This window comes from Pelophylax lessonae, assembly GCF_965119305.1.
Source record: "Pelophylax lessonae genome assembly, chromosome: 8".
NCBI lineage: Eukaryota > Metazoa > Chordata > Amphibia > Anura > Ranidae > Pelophylax > Pelophylax lessonae.
The window spans coordinates 7,180,982-7,201,340 of NC_138775.1; the positions used below are offsets into that span (position 1 = coordinate 7,180,982).

General features: G+C 44.7%; 1 protein-coding gene across 1 annotated transcript; it reads right to left on the reverse strand.

Annotated features, from left to right (window-relative positions):
• Positions 1-9,128: 9,128 nt before the first annotated feature.
• On the reverse strand, positions 9,129-17,966 carry LOC309562104 (galectin-1-like; the record flags this gene model as incomplete). The annotated part of the gene is made up of 3 exons (XM_082266236.1): positions 9,129-9,287; positions 12,135-12,306; positions 17,947-17,966. 3 exons carry the CDS (start codon positions 17,964-17,966, stop codon positions 9,129-9,131), a joined length of 351 nt encoding a protein of 116 aa, XP_082122362.1.
• Positions 17,967-20,359: the final 2,393 nt, after the last annotated feature.

Here is a 20,359-nt window from a genome sequence, read left to right on the forward strand (position 1 = left end):
ATTTTTTTTTTTTTTTACCAAACATATGTAGCATAAAACAATTTGGCCGAAAATGTTAAATTTTGATTTTTAAATTTTTTTAAAAAAAAAGTGAAAAATATGGTTATTTTTGCAAAATTGACGCTCTTTTTTTGTTTATAGCGCATGATAAAAAAATCGCACAGGTGATCAAATACCACCAAAAGAAAGCTCTGTTTGTGGGAAAAAAGGACTTGAAATTCCTTTAGGTACAGCATCGCACAACCGCGCAATTGTCCATTAAAGTCATGCAGTAAAAAATCGCAAAAAAAACCCTGGTCAGGAAGGGGGTAAAATCTTCCGGGGGGTTAAGTGGTTAAAGGGGTTGTAAAGTCATTAGGTTTTTTTTTTTTTTTTTTAAATGTGTTTTATGAATTAAGGTTGAAAAACCTTCTGTGTGCAACAGCCCCCCTAATGCTTACCTGAACACCCCCCCCCCCCCACTCGATCGAGCGCTGACTAGGATGGTTTCAGCCATCTGGGACTCCCATTATTTGCTAAGACACAGCAGTGGTGCCATCGGCTCCTGCTGCTGTCAATCAGTCAGTTAGCCAACGCGAGGGGGTGGAGCCGAACCACAGTTCCATGTCTGAATCTACACATGGAGCTGTGACTCGCCTCGGGTGCCCCCATACCAAACTGCTTGCTGTGGGGGCACTCAAAGGGAGGGAGGGGCCCTGGAAGAGGCGGATCCGAGCTGCTCTGTGCAAAACCAACTGTACAGAAGGAGGGAAGTGTAAGTGCCGGTTCACACTGGGGCGACCTAGGCCTCACAGGTCGCCTCCCATAGGGAAGCTGCGGACCCGTTCTAATAGGAGTGACACAAGTCGCTCCGACCTAGAAAAAGGGTCCGGAGCTTCTTTGGGGCGACCAGGAGGCGACCGCCATAGACTTCAATGTTATGAAGTCCGCGGCGGCCACTCTGAGGTCGCGGCGCGCTGCTCGCACCGCGACCTCGGAGGTCGCCACCTAAAGTAGCGTCGCGGTAGTGTGAACCGGCGCTAATGGGTTTGTTTTTTGTTTTTTGAATAGAGACTTTACAGACACTTTGAGAGAGGATTTTGTTCAATATTAAAATAAAAATGTACAAAATTTCCTCCTATAAGTTGAAAGGAGAAGATAAAGGAAAACAAAGTAACAAGTACAGTTACAAATGGCGGCAGGGTTACCAGGAAATAAACAATGTAACTTCAGGTCACAAATGCTACCATAGGGAGGGATGCATGGACAGTAATAAATGTGACATATTATACAAACAAGTTACAGCTATGAGAAGCAATGTCATTTGATTAGTGTTTTTTTTTATATATACAGTACATCACAAAAGTAAGTACACCCCCTCACATTTTTGTAAATATTTTATTCTATCTTTTCATGTGACAACACTGAAGAAATGACACTTTGGCTCCCCGTGTCTTCGCTATAAATCACCTCAGAGACATTAGGAGTTATGAGTGACTTCCATTTTGGAATGAGAGTTGTGCTGCAATTAACCACTTTACGCCCAGCCGCGGCAGATGTACTGCAGCAGAGGCTGACTCTCCCAGGCAAAGCCCCATATATGTACGGCGCTTGCCTGGGAGGAGCTAAGGGGCGATCGCGCACCGCCGGCGGCGTGCTTCCGCCCCCGCTCGTCAGCAGGGAAGCTGGCACGAGTGTCAGGCAGCTCCGTTGGCCGCCTGACAACCGCGATCTCTCCCCACTGACAGAGAAGTACAGACGGCTGAGTTAAACACCGCCGCCCATCCTTCTCCCTGACATGATCACAGAGACCATGTGATCCTGCTATATGGAATCGCATGTCTCTATCTCACAAGCCCAACCCCCACAGTTAGAATCTCTCCCCTAGGCTTACATTTAACCCCTTGATCACCCATAGTATTAACCCCCTCCCTGCCAATGGCATTATTACAGTAACAGTGCATATTTTTTTGCACTGATTACTATAGTAATGTCACTGGTCCCCCCAAAAATGTCAGCTAGGAGTCCGATCTGTCCGCCAAAATGTCGCAGTCCCGCAAAAAAATTGCAGATCGCCATCATTACTAATAAAAAAAAAAACAATAAAAATGACATAAATCTTTCCCGTAGTTAGTAAACGCGATAACTTTTGTGCAAACCAATCAAAATACGCTTATTGCGATTTTTTTTTTTTACCAAAAATATGTAGCAGAAAACAAATTGGCCTGAAATATTAAAACATTTTGATTTTTACATTTTTTTTTGGGAATGTTATATTATAAAAATATAGTTTTTTTCAAAATTGTCGCTCTTTCTTTGTTTATAGTGCAAAAAATAAAAATCACACAGGTGATCAAATACCACCAAAAGAAAGCTCTGTTTGTGGGGAAAAAAAGAACATCAATTTTGTTTTGGTACAGTGTCGCACGACCGCTCAATTGTCAGTTAAATTCAAGCAGTTCCGAATCGCAAAATAGGGCCTGGTCATTAAGCAGCAAAATCTTCCGGTCTTAAAGTGGTTAATATACACTTATAGTACCAAAAGTATTGGGACACCCGCCTTTACACGCACATGAACTTTAACCACTTCAGCCCTGGAAGGTTTTACACCCTTAAGGACCAGGCTATTTTTTTGCGATCCGGCACTGCGTTACTTTAACGGAAAATTTTGCGGTCGTGCGACACTGTACCGAAATAAATTTGACGTCCTTTTTTCCCCACAAATAAAGCTTTCTTTTGGTGGTGTTTGATCACCTGTGCAATTTTTTTTTTTTTTTTTCGCTATAAACAAAAGAAAAGAGCGACAATTCTGAGAAGAAAAAAAAAACATTCTGCTATATAACATACCCCCCCAAAAAAATGAAAAATCAAAATTTTTCATAATTTTAGGCCAATTTGTATTCTGCTACATATTTTTGGTATATAAAAAAAAAAAAATTACAATAAGCGTATTTTGATTGGTTTGCGCAAAAGTTTATCGCGTCTACAAACTACGGGAAATATTTATTTATTTTTTACTAGTAATGGCGATGATCAGCAATTTTTTGTGGGACTGCGACATTGCGGCAGACAGATCGGACCCCTAACTGACATTTTTGGGGGTACCAGTGACATTACAGTAATAAGTGCTAAAAATATGCACTGTTACTGTAATGACATTGGCAGGGAAGGGGCTAACACAGTGGTGATCAAAGGGTTAAGTGTGAGCCTAGGGGAGTGTTTTCTAACTATGGGGGCGGGGCTTGTGAAATGATCACAGAGACATGTGATCCTATATAGAAGGATCACAGGCGCTCTGTGATCATTCCAGGGAGAAGGACTTTCGGCTGTGTTTACAACATCCGACCGTCCTTCTCTCTCAGCGGGGAGCGATCGCGGGTGCCTGCCCCCATGGATCAGGATCCCCGCGGCCTAGTGGGGGCAGGAGCTCGCCCCCCAGCACCACGCGTGCGACCAATGTAGGTCTACGTCGGATCGCACAGGAGAGCCAGACTGTCACAGTAAATGTGCGGCGGGCCGTCAGGAAGCTGTTAACTGACAATTGCGCATCCGTGCGACGCTGAACCCAAATAAATACGCCCTTTTTTTCCCCACAAATAGAGATTTACTTTGGTGGTATTTGATCCCCTCTGCGGTTTTTATTTTTTGCTCTATAAACAAAAAAATAGCGACAATTTTGAAAAAAAAAAAAAAAAACATTTTTTGCTTTTGCTATAAAAATTTAAAAAAATCTAATTTTTTTTCATAAATTTAGGCTAATATGTATTCTGCTACATATTTTTGGTAAAAAAAAATAATCCCAATAGGCGTATTTTGATTGAAAAGTTACAGCGTCTACAAACAATGCAATATTTTTATGGAATTTTATTTTTTTTATTAGTTATTTAGTAATGGCGGAGATCGGTGATTTTTAGCGGGACTGCGACATTCAGACATCTATCTGACACCTTTTGGGGACCAGTGACACTAAGGCCCATTCAGACGGGCAGTGTGCCTGACAGACTCCGTATTTATCAGCGGGGATCGATCCGCCAATCCCCGCTGAGCAGGCGGATGACAGGTGCATCTCCGCTTACTTTGCAGAGACGGCGCTGTCAGATCCCCGCTCTGCTCTATGGGGAGATCGGATGAGAACAGACCGCCTGTCCTTTTGCATCCGATTTGATCCTCCAGACGGATGAAAAATAGGGTTTCCATCCATCCGGATTTAACGGACATATCGGATCAGATAGCAGCGGGTGTCAGAGGAGAGGTCTCCGCTGACATCCGCCGCTCCATAGGGCTGCATGGAGCATCCGATCCGATCCCGTCCGCCTGAAAAACTGACAGGGACCTGATCGGAAAGCCCGTGTGAAAGGGACTATACACAGTGATCAGTGCTAAAAACAAATGCACTGTTACTGTACTAATGATGCAAAAAGTGGTCACCGCCTCCACCTATAACTGGTCTTAGTGGTAAGGAGCACTGGAAGGGCGGACGCAGATCAAAAAAACGAAGAGATTTCCAATCACAACTTACCAACCAGCCAGCGACCAACCGAATTGACCTGTCTAACAGCATGCGTTAAAACAGGGGTTTGGTTGCACACATTTGCAAATACATGCGTAAGCTGCAGGCCCTGGCAAGGCACCCTGTGATCTGCAGTCCCTAACTCTACAATTTAAAGAGTCTCTACAATGAGAGCACATGCATTTAACAGACATCCCAACCTGCAAAAACTAATTTCAGGGAGGTGAGCCCCCCCCCCCCCCCCACACACGCCTGCGCCGCACCCCCCTTTCCAATTTAACACTACCAGAGAATAATGAAATGAAATGAAATCAGTATACCTGGTCACTGGTGCTGGTCACTGATGCTGGTACTGTTCACTGGTGCTGGTACTGTACTGGTCTGGTAACTGGTGCGGGTACTGGTCCACTGGTGCTGGTACTGGCCTGGTCACTGGTGCTCGTACTGGTCTCTGGTACTGGCCTGGTCACTGGTGCTGGTATTGGCCTGGTTACTGGTGCTGGTTACTGGCGCTGGTACTGGCCTGGTCACCGGTGCTGGTTACTGGCACTGGTGCTGGTACTGGCCTGGTCACCGGTGCTGTTTACTGGCACTGGTCACTGGTGCTGTTACTGGCGCTGGTACTGGCCTGGTCACTGGTGCTGGTACTGGCCTGGTCACTGGTGCTGGTTACTGGCACTGGCCTGGTCACTGGTGCTGGTCACTGGCCTGGTCACTGGTGCTGGCCTGGTCGCTGGTGCTGGTACTGGCCTGGTCACTTGCTGGTACTGTCACAGAGTGGGGTGTCACAGTGTCACGGTCCCGCACGCTGTCACACTCCTGCCTGCATCGATTGATGAGTCATCTCATCTGACTCACTCAAACTGACTCACACACAGAGCCGGGATATTGCCCTGAGCTCGCGGGTGTCCGTGAGCTCAGGGCGGATAGCGGGAGTCTCCCGCGACTTGCGGGAGACTTGAGATGTCTGATTTAATGGGATAGTTGGCGGACAGGTGACTAGAGGGAGTCTAGATCTGCGTCCGCCCTTCCAGTGCTCCTTACCACCAAGACCAGTTATAGGTGGAGGTGGTGACCACTTTTTGCATTATTGATATCTATATTGAGCCAGGCAACACACTGACACCTTTGCCGCCATTGTGCGATGTGCTGGGTGTTCAGTGTGACCCTGTGCCTTTAACCGGTTGCCGACCGCCGCACGACTATATACTGCGGCGGTCAGCCCCGGCCAGGCAGAGTGACGTATGGGTACGTCACTCGCCTGTCACTGACTTGAGAGCCAATTGCGGGCGGGAGCGCGCCCACCGAGGCTCGTTCACTGACAAGTCAGTGCGTGTGACCAGCAGACCCGATGTCCGCCGGTCACACTACGATCGCTCCGGTGAAGGGAGAAAGGTGGAGCGGCTTATGTAAACAAGCCGCCCGTCATTCTCCCCTGTGTAAAAATGGAGATCAGACGGTTCTACTATGTAGGACCGTTGATCTCTGTTTTTACACCAATAGACATGTCCCTATACAGTTAGAATCACGCCCCTAGGACACACTTAACCCCTCCCTCTCCAATACAGTTAACCCCTTCCCAGCCAGTGTCATTTTTGCAGTAACAGTGCATATGTATAGCACTGATTATTGCAGTAATGTCACTGGTAACCCCAAAAGTGTCAAAAATGTCAGTCAAGGGTCCGATCTGTCCGCCGCAATGTCGCAGTACCGAAAAAAAAAAATCGCAGATCGCCGCCATTACGCGTTAAATAAAAAAACACCAAAAATGACAAAAATCTTTCCCTTTGTTAGTAAACGCGATAACTTTTGCGCAAACAAATCAAAATACGCTTTTTGCGATTTTTTTTTACCAAACATAGGTAGCAGAAAACAAATTGGCCGAAAATGTTAAAAAAATTTAGATTTTTACATTTTTTTTTGGGGGGGGGAATTTCATATAAAAAAAAAAAGTGAAAAATATTGCTATTTTTGCAAAATTGTCGCTCTATTTTTGTTTATAGCGCATGATCAAAAAAAATCCCACAGGTGATCAAATACCACCAAAAGAAAGCTCTGTTTGTGGGAAAAAAAGGACATCAAATTTGTTTAGGTACAGCGTCGCACGACCGTGCAATTGTCCGTTAAAGTCATGCAGAAAAAAAAAAAAAAAAAAAAAAAAAAAAAAAAAAAAAAAATCGCAAAAAAAACCCCTGGTCTTTTAGCAGCCAAATCCTCCGGGGCTTAAATGATTAAGGAGGGGTGGGCTATATTCAGTCAAGCCATAAAGAAATAGAGGAGCTTCGTGGTGTAGTACACTACACCATGAAGCTCCGAAGTGAAGTACCCAGTGGAACCTACACCGACCCCCCCCACCTAGTGGATATACGGAGGTTATAAAGAGACCGGGGAGACGAGAGTCCATTTTGAATACCGGGACCCTCCTGAAAGTCACCACTTACCTTTGGGTCATCTGGTAAGTGAGTGGGGTATCTGGTGGTGGATTCCTTCCTTCTTTTCCCTTACCTATATGGAGGACGCAATTTCTTCTTTTTTTGAACACTTAGCACTGCGATCACCTTGATTTGTTTGCTGCACAATCTGCACTCTCAAGCTTAAGGACTATTTTTTGTATTTGTATATAATTTTTTTGCAGTCACTTTATATATATTTATCACTTGGGGTAACCCATCATTTATTATTACTGCGGATGGTCCTAGATGATATAATTGCACGGAGATATATATTGCTCAGAATATATTTTGCACAGTTTTTATTTATCACTTGGGGTAACCCATAATTTATAATTTATTAGTACTGTGTATGGTCTTATGTATTAAATTGCACAGAGATCCATATTGCACAGATTATATTGAGCGCTGTCTTTTTGTTTTTTCACATTCACAAACACATTGTTGTTTGACTAGCAGCTCAATTTATTTGAACATAAAATTATCAATTTATATATACATTTTTTGACACCTTCTGGTCCTAGGTACGATCACATGAGTGACAATAGTCACCACACCCCCCCCTTTTTTTTCAACTTAAAATTGTGCTGGGAACCAACACTGACTGCTACTCCTATTCTTACTATGCTTCTACTGCAACTACTACTCTACCCATACTATGCAACTGTTAGCCAAGTCACTGCTGCAACTACTCAACCACATTGCTACTACTATTACCACCACACCTTCTACCTTTCCCCTTATATGCCGATACCACCAACCCACTGGTGCAACTACTACTATATGTATTATGCTACTACCACACCTATTGTATAATATACTACTTTTTTACCACAACACTTAGCGCAACGCTACTTTCAGGGGCGACCTCCGAGATCGCGGTGCGAACAGCGCGCCGAGACCTCGGAGCGGCCGCCATGGACTTCATAACATTGAAGTCTATGGCGGTCGCCTCCTGGTCGCCCCAAAGAAGCTCCAGACCCTTTTTCTAGGTCGGAGCGACTTGTGTTGCTCCTATTAGAACGGGTCCGTAGCTTCCCTATGGGAGGCGACCTGCGGCGACCAGGTCGCCCTAGTGTGAACCGAGGCTAACTGTGCTACTACTGTAACTATCACACCCACTGTTAAAACTACACACTACCTACCCTACTACGGTCACATACAATTTTACTACCTCCCTACAACAATCAGCAACTGTTGCAAGTTAATATGCTACTACTACACATCCAATGCCCCAAACTACTACTCCTAGCATCACTTAATTTACTAAACCTACCATTACTCATATCACTATCCATACTATGCTGCTACTACCACACCCACTGCTACAACTATCATTGCTCTTTCTATGCTCCTGCTACACCCACTTCTACTTTCCCCTACACCTCATTATGCCAATATTATTCCTCTTATTATTGTAACACTTTATTACAGTGCTGCCATATTTCTACTACTACCACTAATCTACGACCCTTACATGGAGCCTGAGACTAAAACTGCTCCAGTAACTCCTACCCCTGCCCATACTGGGGTACTACTACATTGACTGCCACAACTACTGCCCATACCCTACCAGTGCCTCTACTGGGGTACTACATTGATTGCCACAACTACTGCCCATACCCTACCCCTGCCTGTACTGGAATAATCCACCGAAGCCGCGCTTTTTGTATTTAAATTTACATAGAGTTTGGATCTTGTGAAATTGCATTTTTTTCAGCATGTAATGGTTAAAGCTTGGAATACATTTCTGTATGTAGCTTTCAGTCTGGAGGCAGAAAAGTTTTAACTGTTTTACTGGAAAGCCAAGAAATCACACTATGCAGGCAGAATGTAGCATTAGCACTCTTTTGGTTACTGTAACTTTTTAAAAGTAATGCAAAAAACCTCCAGCAGGAGGCAGCGATTTACTATAGATTGCAGCAATCAATACAGTCAGTTTAATGCTAAACAAAATGACAGTATGATCAGACACAATAGAGATCATTCAATTTTATTTGAAATGTGGATGAAATTCATTTCTAGTAAATTGAATAAAGCACAATGTATGGCTACATGAGCAGCAAGAATGCAGATTGAAAGGGGGGGGGGGGGGGGGGTTACAAAACAGGGAATACATTTTTTCCTTATTCATCCACTATGGTCATTTCACAGAGCCTGGATATGGACACGTGGGACAGGAGGCTCCTCTATTGCAGGGTTTTTCCTTTCAGTCTGATGGACTTAAGCTGGAGGTTGCTCGAAGACAAGTATGAGATCTCCTCTATGGGAAAGCGGAGTGGAAATGAGAACGGGGTTCCGGAAGATAATTGTAGGATGATCTTGTCTTGCTCAAACTGGAAACAAACCTGTAAGAAAAGATGAGTGTCAGCTTGCTGGACAATAAAAAAGGTCAATGAGTCGTTGGCTGTAGAGACAAGACTTCCACTAAACCGTTCAACAAAAATCTTACCAAAAGATATATGGCTGTAACTTATCTTATGTATTCTTTATGATGAAAAAAAATAGTTAATTTAAAGGAAAAAATGGAAGATGTGCTTCTATGTTTTAGTGACATGTATGATGGTGGATCTGTCACTTAGAACAATGACAAGCATTGGTGTATTTAGGTTTTGTGCTGCCTTAGGCTTGACTAAACTTGTGCATCCCCTAATTTAAATATGACCTACCCCTTCCTGTAAAGGCCACACCCCTTACTGTTTTTGACCCATTCTGTCACCTGTAAACCACAGAGCACAACCACAATGTACAGTATCAGTGCCCATCAGTGCAGCCCCATCAGTGGCCACCAGTGCAGCCCCATCAGTGGCCACCAGTGCAGCCCCATCAGTGGCCACCAGTGCAGCCCCATCAGTGGCCACCAGTGCAGCCCCATCAGTGGCCACCAGTGCAGCCCCATCACCCGTTAGTGCAGCCTAAGATATTTGGACTTATGTTTGCTGCCACTGATTGTAATTCTAGAAATATTTCACTTTGTATAATGAATAGGAAGTCCAAAGTCATTACACAAATAAGTGAAATAATCAGTGGCAGCAAACACAAGTCCAAATATCTTACAAGATTGGAGTAATTGTACTCATCCACTGACATATTGGGATAGGACATATGAAGTAAGCAGGTCCAAAAGGTTATTGCCACCATATAAAATTAAAAGTGTTAATTGTATATGATGCAATTCAATATGCTCGCTCAAAGACAAGTGTTTAAAGAAATGAAATTATATTAACATGCCTGCCATATCTGGGGGCGGAGGAGGGTAGGTGGAGCATTACAGTAGGCTGCAGTGCCACACTTATTAGCATTGGGGGCTGTCGGGCCAGTTGTATTAAGTGCGATTGGCGGCCTGTTCGCATGTCCTCACCGGCCGGTATTAGCATACCGACAGGTAGCAGTGAGTGCCAGACTTATTTGCCTCCTGGACCCTGCCCTCTGGCCCAATTGGCCCCATAAGACTGGCACTATACTAAAAGTGTAGCGCAAGCAGGTAGGGACCCTTTTCGTGCGGGAGCCGGCTTTTTTGCTGTAGGCCAAGATACAGCACTGGACTGGAGCCCTCAGGAGATCAACAGCTGAGGGCCAGTTGGGTATCCCTGTATGCCAGCCATTCTCACCCAAGGTTCCTTCAGAGATTTCTAGGGTTTAAGCCTGCACCCATTAGCTTGCCATTTGATGGCGCCCGCTTATTTCAGAGCCCAACATCACTTGGTGGAGCCAGCTTCATGACATCAATGTTCTCTTGCTGCCTACAAGAGCGGCATTTTGACCGCCACTGTAAGTTGGGCATTCTTACCACCAATGCAAGGATCATTTTTTTTTCCCCCCCACTGACTACCAATTAGCAGGATTCCACCAAGACCTGAAAGTTTCAAGAATTCCTCTGAGGCAAAAAGGTTGAGAAAGGTGACTGTCATGCCACCCAGCTACACTACATGCTGAAGGTGAGAACTGTGCCAGAGTGCCGTGACGCCACTGAGGCTCTGCCATTTGACCGTGAATCATAGGGGGTGGGGTTGAACATTTGATGTGTGTTTAACAATGGGAACGTTGTGATTTTCAATAGTTTTATTCTGCAGATCACCATGAACCAACCATGTCTGCAAAGTATTTCATTTTTTTGTACCTTTTTCTATACTGATAAACAAATCTCTCCATTCCAGGGCCCCAATACATCTCTCTGATAAGGCCCCCCCATCTGACACTGTCCCTTCCATAGCTCCAATTTTGTGTGTCCTTGACAGGGTCCCATCTACTAGACTGTCTTGGAGTAAATGAGAATTGTTGGGGAGAATACGATTATTCTGGGTCAGTTATTTTCTTCTATTCTGGGTCAGTTATTTTCTTCTATTCTGGGTCAGTTATTTTCTTCTACCCCATATAGAATTAAGCCTTGTCACTCAGTTTGAGGAATTCTGCCCCCAGAGAGGAATTTAGATGGATGAGGATTTAGATACCGATCAGCAGTGATAACCATTCCCTGTATCCACCCCCACATTGGTCCCTTCCCTGTTTCTTACCTCAGCACACACATTGGTCTCTCCATAACAGAGTTGCTGTAGCATGAGGGTGATGAGCTTCAGTTCCCGGCCAGCCGCCCCCCCCCCCCCCAATACTCCCCAGATGGAGCCTTTACAGGGGACATTATAGTGACATTTTATGTCAGGGATTTCCTGAACCCCGTTCCCTCCTCTTCATATAATCTCAAACAAAAAGCATTTTCAATAATACATGCACACAAAAAATAAAAATGGTTACGTGAAAATTTTGAAAGCCAATATTTGGCAGTGATCTAAACAGCAACCACTCACTAGGCGGTATATCATAGCACACAATGGCAGCATGATGGAATCCACTGGATCTTCTATGTGGGAGGTTCTCATCCTTCATGGAATGAGCGACCATCATAGTAAACCCTCTATACCAGGGGTCTTCAAAACTACGGCCCTCCAGTTTTCAGGAACTACAATTCCCATCATTCCTAGTCATGTCTGTGAATGTCAGTTTTACAATGCCTCATGGGATGTGTAGTTCCGCAACAGCTGGAGGGCCGTAGTTTGAGGATCCCTGCTCTATACCCTTCACCCAAGCGATCACTGGCTGTCTACTGCATCATTCAGAGATGGATATTAGGTGTCCAATAGGAACAGTGATGCCTGGGAGGGGCAGGACAAATGTTGGATGGGGCAGAGTAGACGTACCAAGGTGTCTGTTCCCTGCTGGAAGGGGAAGACTTTTTCCCTCTGCTCCTCTCCAAAGACACCGTCCACCAGCGAGTTCAAGACTAATAGACGCTTTTCTCCTTGGTAGTCAAACCGAACGTCAAAGTGTATCGCTAAATTCTTCTCATCTGTTCCCAAGTTTATGAACCACCTAGAAAGACAGAAACAGCAAGTTCAGCTGAGCAGAATAATTGCTGGATATAGAACAAGTCATTCACCAGTGTTACTCCCATGGGTTTCAGAGGTACTTCTGCCACTTTCATTCATAAATCACAAACTATAATTTTAAATATTTTCAGTCTTAAGATTAAACTGTTTGCTTGAAAAACCATTTATACTCAAGTATAAGCCGACTTTTTCAGCATGTTTTTTTAATGCTAAAAAAGCCCCCCTCGGCTTATACTCGAGTTACAGTTTCACTTACCTTTTAAAAATGGCTCTGCCCGGCGCCAACACGTCACCGCGCATGCGCCGTCTGCCCGGGAATAGCTGAACGTGTAATGTAAGGCGCTTCACCGACCGGTAAGCGAGACTCCTCTGCAGCCCCTGTATTTTCTCATGCAGTGCTTTGGGCATGGTACAGGACATTCTCCCTCACCATGCCCGCAACACTGCATTTCTTGTACCATCTCCTGTGCCATGGCTGTACCATGCCCACAGCACTGCATCTCCTGTGCCATGGCCGTACCATGCATATCCTGTGCCATGCCCACAGCCCTGCATCTCCTGTACCATCACCTGTGCCATCCCCACAGCCCTGCATCTCCTGTGCCATGGCCGTACCATGCATATCCTGTACCATCACCACAGCCCCGCATCACCTGTGCCATCCCCACAGCACTGCATCTCCTGTGCCATGGCCGTACCATGCATATCCTGTACCATCACCACAGCCCCGCATCACCTGTGCCATCACCTGTGCCATCCCCACAGCCCTGCATCTCCTGTGCCATGCCCGCAGTCCCCGTTTTGTGTCTTCCAGTGGCTGCTGCATTTCCCACCCTAGGCTTATACTCAAATCAATAAGTTTTCACACTTTTTTGTGGTAAAATTAGGTGCCTTGGCTTATATTTGGGTCGGCTTATACTCAAGTATATATCCCAAATATAAAACATTTTGTGATCCTGGTAATACACATTCCTATACCCAAAATACCTAAAGTGAACCTGTAGCCTGGATATGGACAGTTTTTAAATATTCTTAAGCGGTAAGCAAGCTTTAAAGCGGTTGTATACCACGATTTATTTTTACCTACAGGTAATTCTATATTAGGGCTTACCTGTAGATAAAATGAATATCTCCTACACATGCACCATTTAGGAGATATTCACCCTGCATGCAGCCACTGACGTCAGCGGCGCATGCGTTCTGAAGATCTGGAATATTGTGGCGGAACTTCAGAGCTTCTTGCCGGAACCAAGGGCTCCTGCCCGGGAGTGACGTCATTGTGGCTCCAGCCAATCACAGCACAAACCCAGAAAGAAGTGTTGGGTGACTATGTCAGCCCCTCAGCGGTGACCGGGTGCAACTGTGGGGGCTTCGCTCTAAGGTGAGCATTTTATGATGCGCTAGTATGCCATGCATACTAGCACATTATGCCATTGTCTTGCAGGTTTTTTTGGTTTTGTTTTTTGCAGTGGTTTACTACCGCTTTAAGACACTCCCTCACTGACATGTATTACAGCAAACCTCCTGCACTCAGGTGTGGTGCTTAACCTCTTCTGGACCCCCCACCCCCTGCATATATACTGCGGAAGAGCAGCCCTCCTGCGCAAAATCACGTACCTGATTGGACACAAAGGGAGTCAATCAGCACGTCTGTTGGATCGGATGTTCGTCGGCACCTTGCATCGTTTGGGAGAGAGGCGTTCTGTGAGGAGAAAGATGGAGATCTTGTTTCTGCCAAGCAGGAACATGGATCTCTGTCTTCCCCCAGTCTAAGCACCTCCCCCAGTTAGAAAGCACTCCCAGGGAAAACATTTAACTCTTTGATTGCCCGTTAACCCCTTTTCCCTGGCAGTGTCATTAGTACAGCAACAGTGCATATTTTTAGCACTTCTCACTATTAGTGAAACTGGTCCCCCAAATAAAAAAAAAAAAAAAAGCCTTTAACTAGCAGCAAAATAAAAAAAATCCATAAAAATTTTTTTTTTTTTTTTTTTTTTTTTTTTTTAGACACTAACTTGTGTAAACCAATCAATACACTTTTTTTTTTTTACACCAAAAATATGTAGAATACATATTGGCCTAAATTAATTTGATATTACTTTTTATTGTGTATGTTTTCTAGTAGAAAGTAAAACAATTATTTTCAAAAATTGTCTGCTTTTTTGGTCTATAGCAGAAAAAAAAAAAAAAAACCACAAGTGGTGATCAAATACCACCAAAAGAAAGCTCTACTTATGGGGGGGGGGGGCAAAAAACAGTTTCATTTGGGTACAGCGTCGCACGACCGCGCAATAGTGAAAGTAACGCAGGGCCGGATTGCAAATGGCCTAGTCATAAGGGGAGGGGGTGGTCATAAGGGGGGGGGTTAAACCTTGGGGGCTAAAGTTGAAGGAAGGTGGTCCTCTGGGCTATCCATGCACGACTGTCTTGCTGCCCTCTCAGGACTATGGGTATCCCTGTAAACCCCATTCATGAAGTTTGACCTGGGCACATCTCTCTAGGGTTTACTTATCTCCAAAGCGGTAGTATCCCGCTTTTTTACACTTCTACCTACAGGTAAGCCTATAATAAGGCTTACCTGTAGGTACAATTAATATCTCCTAAACCAGCACGGTTTAGGAGATATTTGCAGTGCATGCCGCCGCTCATGCGAGCGGCGCATGCGCTCTGAAGGTCCGGGGGGGGGGGGGGGGGACCTTCAGTTTTACTTGCCGGGAGCTTGCCGGAAAATCCCTCCCGCGCGCATGCGCGGGAGTGATGTCGGCGCGGCTCCGGCCAATCACAGCGCCGGAGCCGCCGAACCTGGAAGAGACGAGGGATCATGGCAGCGCCCGCAGCGATGTCCGTGTCGGGGCTTCGTTCTAAGGTAAGTGATACATAATGAGCTCATTATGCCTTTGTCTTGCAGGGTTCCCCCCCCCCCCCCCCCCCCCCAATTTTTGGGTTTACAACAGCTTTAAGTTAGTTTTCCATAAAAGGGTCAGTACTGGGAGGGGGGCGGTACCAAGGGGCGATTTAGAAGAGGGGGGGGGGGGGTGTACCTGTACCTATTCTCCAAGAAAAAAAAGCCCTGGTGGGAAGATATCTACATTCTCCCCTCCCCCACACGAGGTTTCCACTTTGGATGTGACGGTCTTCACACCTTTACATTCTATTGCTGGTAAAGGCCCGTACACACGTAGCGATTGTCGGCCGTAAATATTCGGCCGCCGTCCGATCGGCCAATTGTCGGCTTGTTAGTATGATGCTTCCGACAACCGACTGCGACTTTTCGGCCAAACAGAATCGGGTGTGCAGCCTTTAAAATTTTTGTTGGCTGTCACCAGAACGGCCGATTGTTCACCAGTCAGTACAGAATTTGGCCAACAAACAGCCGATTAGCAAGACTGGGCATGCTCAGAGAAGAAAAACACACGGAAAGTTAACCATCACATGACATCACTTCTGCAGTCGGCTGTTGGCCGACAAAATTTGTGTGCAGTCTTTAGCACTTTTCAACAGACAGGACAGCACCGGACAAAAGATGGCCGATCGTTCGGCCGACATTCGGTACGTGTGTACGGGGGTTAAGAAACAAACCTGCACAGGTGGTGGGACGTCAGACAAGTAGCGTGGTCTCCGGGATGTTACCTGAAGCACTGTTTGTTGATCTACTCACCTATATTTGGAATTGCACGGATACGAGTCACTTTATCCCTTTTGGACTGTATATGAGATTTCACTTGGAATTTTTTCACCGTTGTCTCACTTTGTACTTCACTGTTTAGTGATTTTCTACATCATTTATATTCATCTGTTCACTACAGGTTTATCATTAACCTTTAACACACATTTGTGATTTCACTTGAGAGTGATCATTTATACGTTTAGCGCACCTGATTTTACATTTGTCATTTTTTTTGGATCTATGGTTGCAGCTTCACAAATCAGCGCACCCTTCACCTATTTACAAAACAATCTGATGTCCGGCATTATTTGAGGGTCCCCACACCCCAAATTCCCAGCGAGGGGTCAGTAGGATGGATTGTACAGAGAACGCTTTTCTACTTTTGTAAATTTACAAAATTTAAACATTTTGGCAAAATATTATAGAGAGGAGAGATTTATAGTAATCAGAGTTGTATAAAGTACTCAAAACCCATACTTGAGTAAAAGTAGAAGTGCTCGATCAAAAAGTGACTTGAGTAGAAGTACTAAAGTATTCAGCATTTTTTGTACTTAAGTATTGCAAGTAGTTTTTTTTAAAAAATGTTGCTACTCAAGTAATGAAAGTAAAAGTACAAGTACTGTGTTATGTAGTTATTAACCACATTACGTCTGCCTGCAGTAATATTACTGCTGCAGAGTGGCTCGTTATCATCTGACGACGTAGTACTACGTCAAACACTCCCCCTTCTCGGCGGCGCGCGCCGCCGGCGGCTCACTCTTGCTGTATTCAGTCACAGCAGGAGTCAGGCCAGGGGAGGAGCAGCGGCGATCGCCGCTGCTCTTCCCCGATCGTCGGGGATCTCCTAAGTGACAAACAGTGACAGATTGCAGGGTTCAGCTTAGCTGAACCCTGGATCTGTCCTTGTGTCACTCAGTCACCTCCCCCCACACACGTCAGTAAGCACCAGGCATACATTAACCCCTCCCTCTCCAATAAAATTAACCCCTTCCCTGCCAGTGTCATTTTTACAGTAACAGTGCATATGTATAGCACTGATTACTGCAGTAATGTCACTCGTATCCCCAAAAGTGTCAAAAATGTCAGTCAAGGGTCCGATCTGTCCGCCACAATCCCGCAAAAAAAAAAAAAAATAGTCGCCATTACGCGTTAAAAAAAACCACCAAAGATGACAGAAATCTTTCCGTTAGTAAAAGCAAAAACCAATCAAAATACGCTTATTGTGAATTTTTTTACCAAACATATGTAGCAGAAAACAAATGGCCAAAAATTAAAAAAAATTTTGATTTTTACATTTTTTTGGGGGGAATTTCATATAAAAAAAAAAGTGAAAAATATTGTTTTTTCAAAATTTACGCCCTTTTTTTCGTTTATAGCGCAAAAAGTAAAAATCGCACAGGTGATCAAATACCACCAAAAGAAAGCTCTGTTTGTGGGAAAAAAAGGACATAAATTTCGTTTGGGTACGGCATTGCACGAACGCGCAATTGTCAGTTAAATTCACACAGCGCCGAATCGCAAAAAGTGGCCTGGACGTAAGACAGCAAAATCCTCCGGTGGTAAAGTGGTTAAAGAAAGAAGTCAAAAGTTTGATCATCATATTGTTTTTTATTATTTCAAATGCAGCATTCATACATACAGTAGCATTTATTTTCGTATGCGCTGATAATACACGTGTTTTGAGCTTCATGAAACCTCCATCTACTGTTCTGGCAGTGGTAATTTTTATAATAGTAACGAGTAACTATGCAGCACAAAAAAAAAAAAAATATCGGAGTAGAAGTATTGAAATCATTGAAAAAAAATGTAGTGAAGTAAAAGTGGAAGTAGGAGAAAAAATTCTACTCCAGGAAAGTACAGATACCGCCTTTCCGTACTTAAGTACAGTAGTGAAGTAGTTCTACTTAGTTACTATACCTCTGTTACCAAGTAGCCTAGGATAGAATCTTCACCTACCTGTGCAGCGTCCCACTCATGACACGTGGGAACTGCAAATGTATTACTTCTTTGTTATTGCTGTATTTTACATGTGCATTGCAACACCTGTTTAATCCCTGTTCATAGGCTGGTCAAGTGTGCTTCATACTTCCCACCACAAGATGGGGATAGCACCACTTTGGGATATCTATCCCAGCTCAGGTTTATCTGTGGTCAAGTGTTCAGTTCAGGAAGTGAGTGTACAGAGGAGAATGTAGAGGTTAGTGAAGGTCAGTCCAGAGAAGGGACAAATTGGAACTGCTAAAATCAAAGGGTAAAAGCCACCCAACGGCAGCAACTGACCTTTGAGAATAAAGGTGAAGGATTCTTTAGCCACTGGCAACCTCACCAAATTTCACTGGATTCTAAAGGGATCAGAAACAAGTAAGCATTATACTGAACCACAGCCTGAGTCCAGCATTACTAAAACCTATTAACAGTGGATAAGCAGAATTCCTCTATTTACCCAGAGACTGTATTCTATCTGGATGTTTGTACTGCAATCAAAACCAGTCACAGTAAAAGTTGTGAGTTGTATCCTACCACTGTCTACCTCATTCTTCACTATTGCTATTACAACTGGTTGTACCACCATTAGCGGTACTGGCGTCACGACAAATACCATCAAGGGACCCAGCCACCACAAGCACTCTAAACTCCCCTGTCATCACGGGCACCTCAACCACCATCTTGGCTGGCGTTTCCCTATCACAGAGCGTGCCCCGGAGGATTTCGTGCTGTCTTCCTCTTCACTGTGCGACCAGCCCAGGGAGGCTTTCTGCTAACCGTGAGTAAACCGATGAACTGAATTATTGCTGTCTCTCATTGGCCCACCGTGCACCTCACGTGTCGCCCCTGTGGTTCTGGCTCGTCGCATAAAAATTTGGCGTCACGAACAGGATATTAACCCCTGCGCCTTATCTAAAAGACTGTTGCATCAGAATAAGCCCCTTTGCTTTATTGAGAGACTGTTTACTTATTGCATGCTGTGTGGGTCCACAGAACTGTTTAAACTGTTTCAAAGTCGCATGGAAGTGTTTTCCCAGTTATCAGCATAAAAATCGCAGCATCCAAAGAGAGGAAATCAGACATTGGTGTGTCAACAAAACTGCTTGCTGTATTTGAATTGACTGTTTCTTTTCACTTAAAATGGCCGCCGGAGGCCTTCTTCTTCAAAAATGTCTGTGCCATCACTGTGGATAAGTTAGTGACACCCCCTGGAAAGCGGGAAAGTTTGGTGCCACCCATTTATGCAAAATTGTCCAGCCAGCCCGCCTTACCTTTGCTGTGTCAATCCTGGGAGTAGAGTGTGACAAGCGCACGCCACAGAAGTCGCGAGACTTCGCATGCGAGCAAAAGAAGAGAAAATAATCGCATTGCTTGCCGTCCGAGCAGTAATCGCAACCTGTCAGCTGCCTCTACTAACTATAAGTAGCACTAATAGCAGGAACTCTGCCAGAGACCCAAAATCAACATTGCTGCAGCATTATATTCAGCCAGCATTCAATTCTTAAAGGGCCATACACCCGCAAGACAGCAGTCGCCCATAGCAACACCTTGCAAAAAGTGTCTAAAAACGCATTTGACTTACCTAACTAGAATTCACCTGCTGTTACCATGTCTGTGCAGGAAGATAACATGCAGCCTGACCTCAGCGGACCCCCTGCAGCAGCCGCAGTCGGTCCCAGTACAATACCAGCCGCTGCAGTACCAAGCTTAATGCCTTTAACCATGCCTTATTATTTTGGGGCCCCCTGGTTCCCACGATATTCTGGAGAAATTCATACTTTAAGGGACTTTAAAGAAAAAATTCTTGCTGTGTTCAGATTGTACCCTGTATCCCCAGAGCAACAGATGGAGATTCTTCTGGCGCAATTGGAAGGAGCTGCTCTCAGAGAAGTGAAATCTTGGCCGAGCTCAGAGAGAAAGACCATGGAGCAGATTTTTGAACGTCTCTACACCACCTTTGAACCCAGAACCGTGTCAGAGGTCAAGATGAGGTTCTTCAGCAAGAAACAGCAATCTGGTGAGTCACTCAGAGACTTTGCATTATCTTTGCAGGAATCCCTTAGAGCTGTTGTCCAAGTAGACCCCCGTGAGGCAGAGAATCAGGACAAAACCCTGAAAGAACAATTTATTGAAGGCGTCCATACAGACAATCTAAAGAGCCAACTAAGAATGTTAGCCGCCCAACATCCAGGAGCTACCTTCTTAGATTTTAAAGAATTAGCTATCAGCATACTGGGAAAAAGCCCACCAACAGAACCTGTTAGATCTGTTGAATTGCCTGTATCACAGCTGGTTACCCCTGTAAAGTCTTTACCTATAGTCAGTCAGGCAACCCAAGCTCCAGTTCCTGACGCAGTTGCTGACTTGACTGAGCAAGTCCATT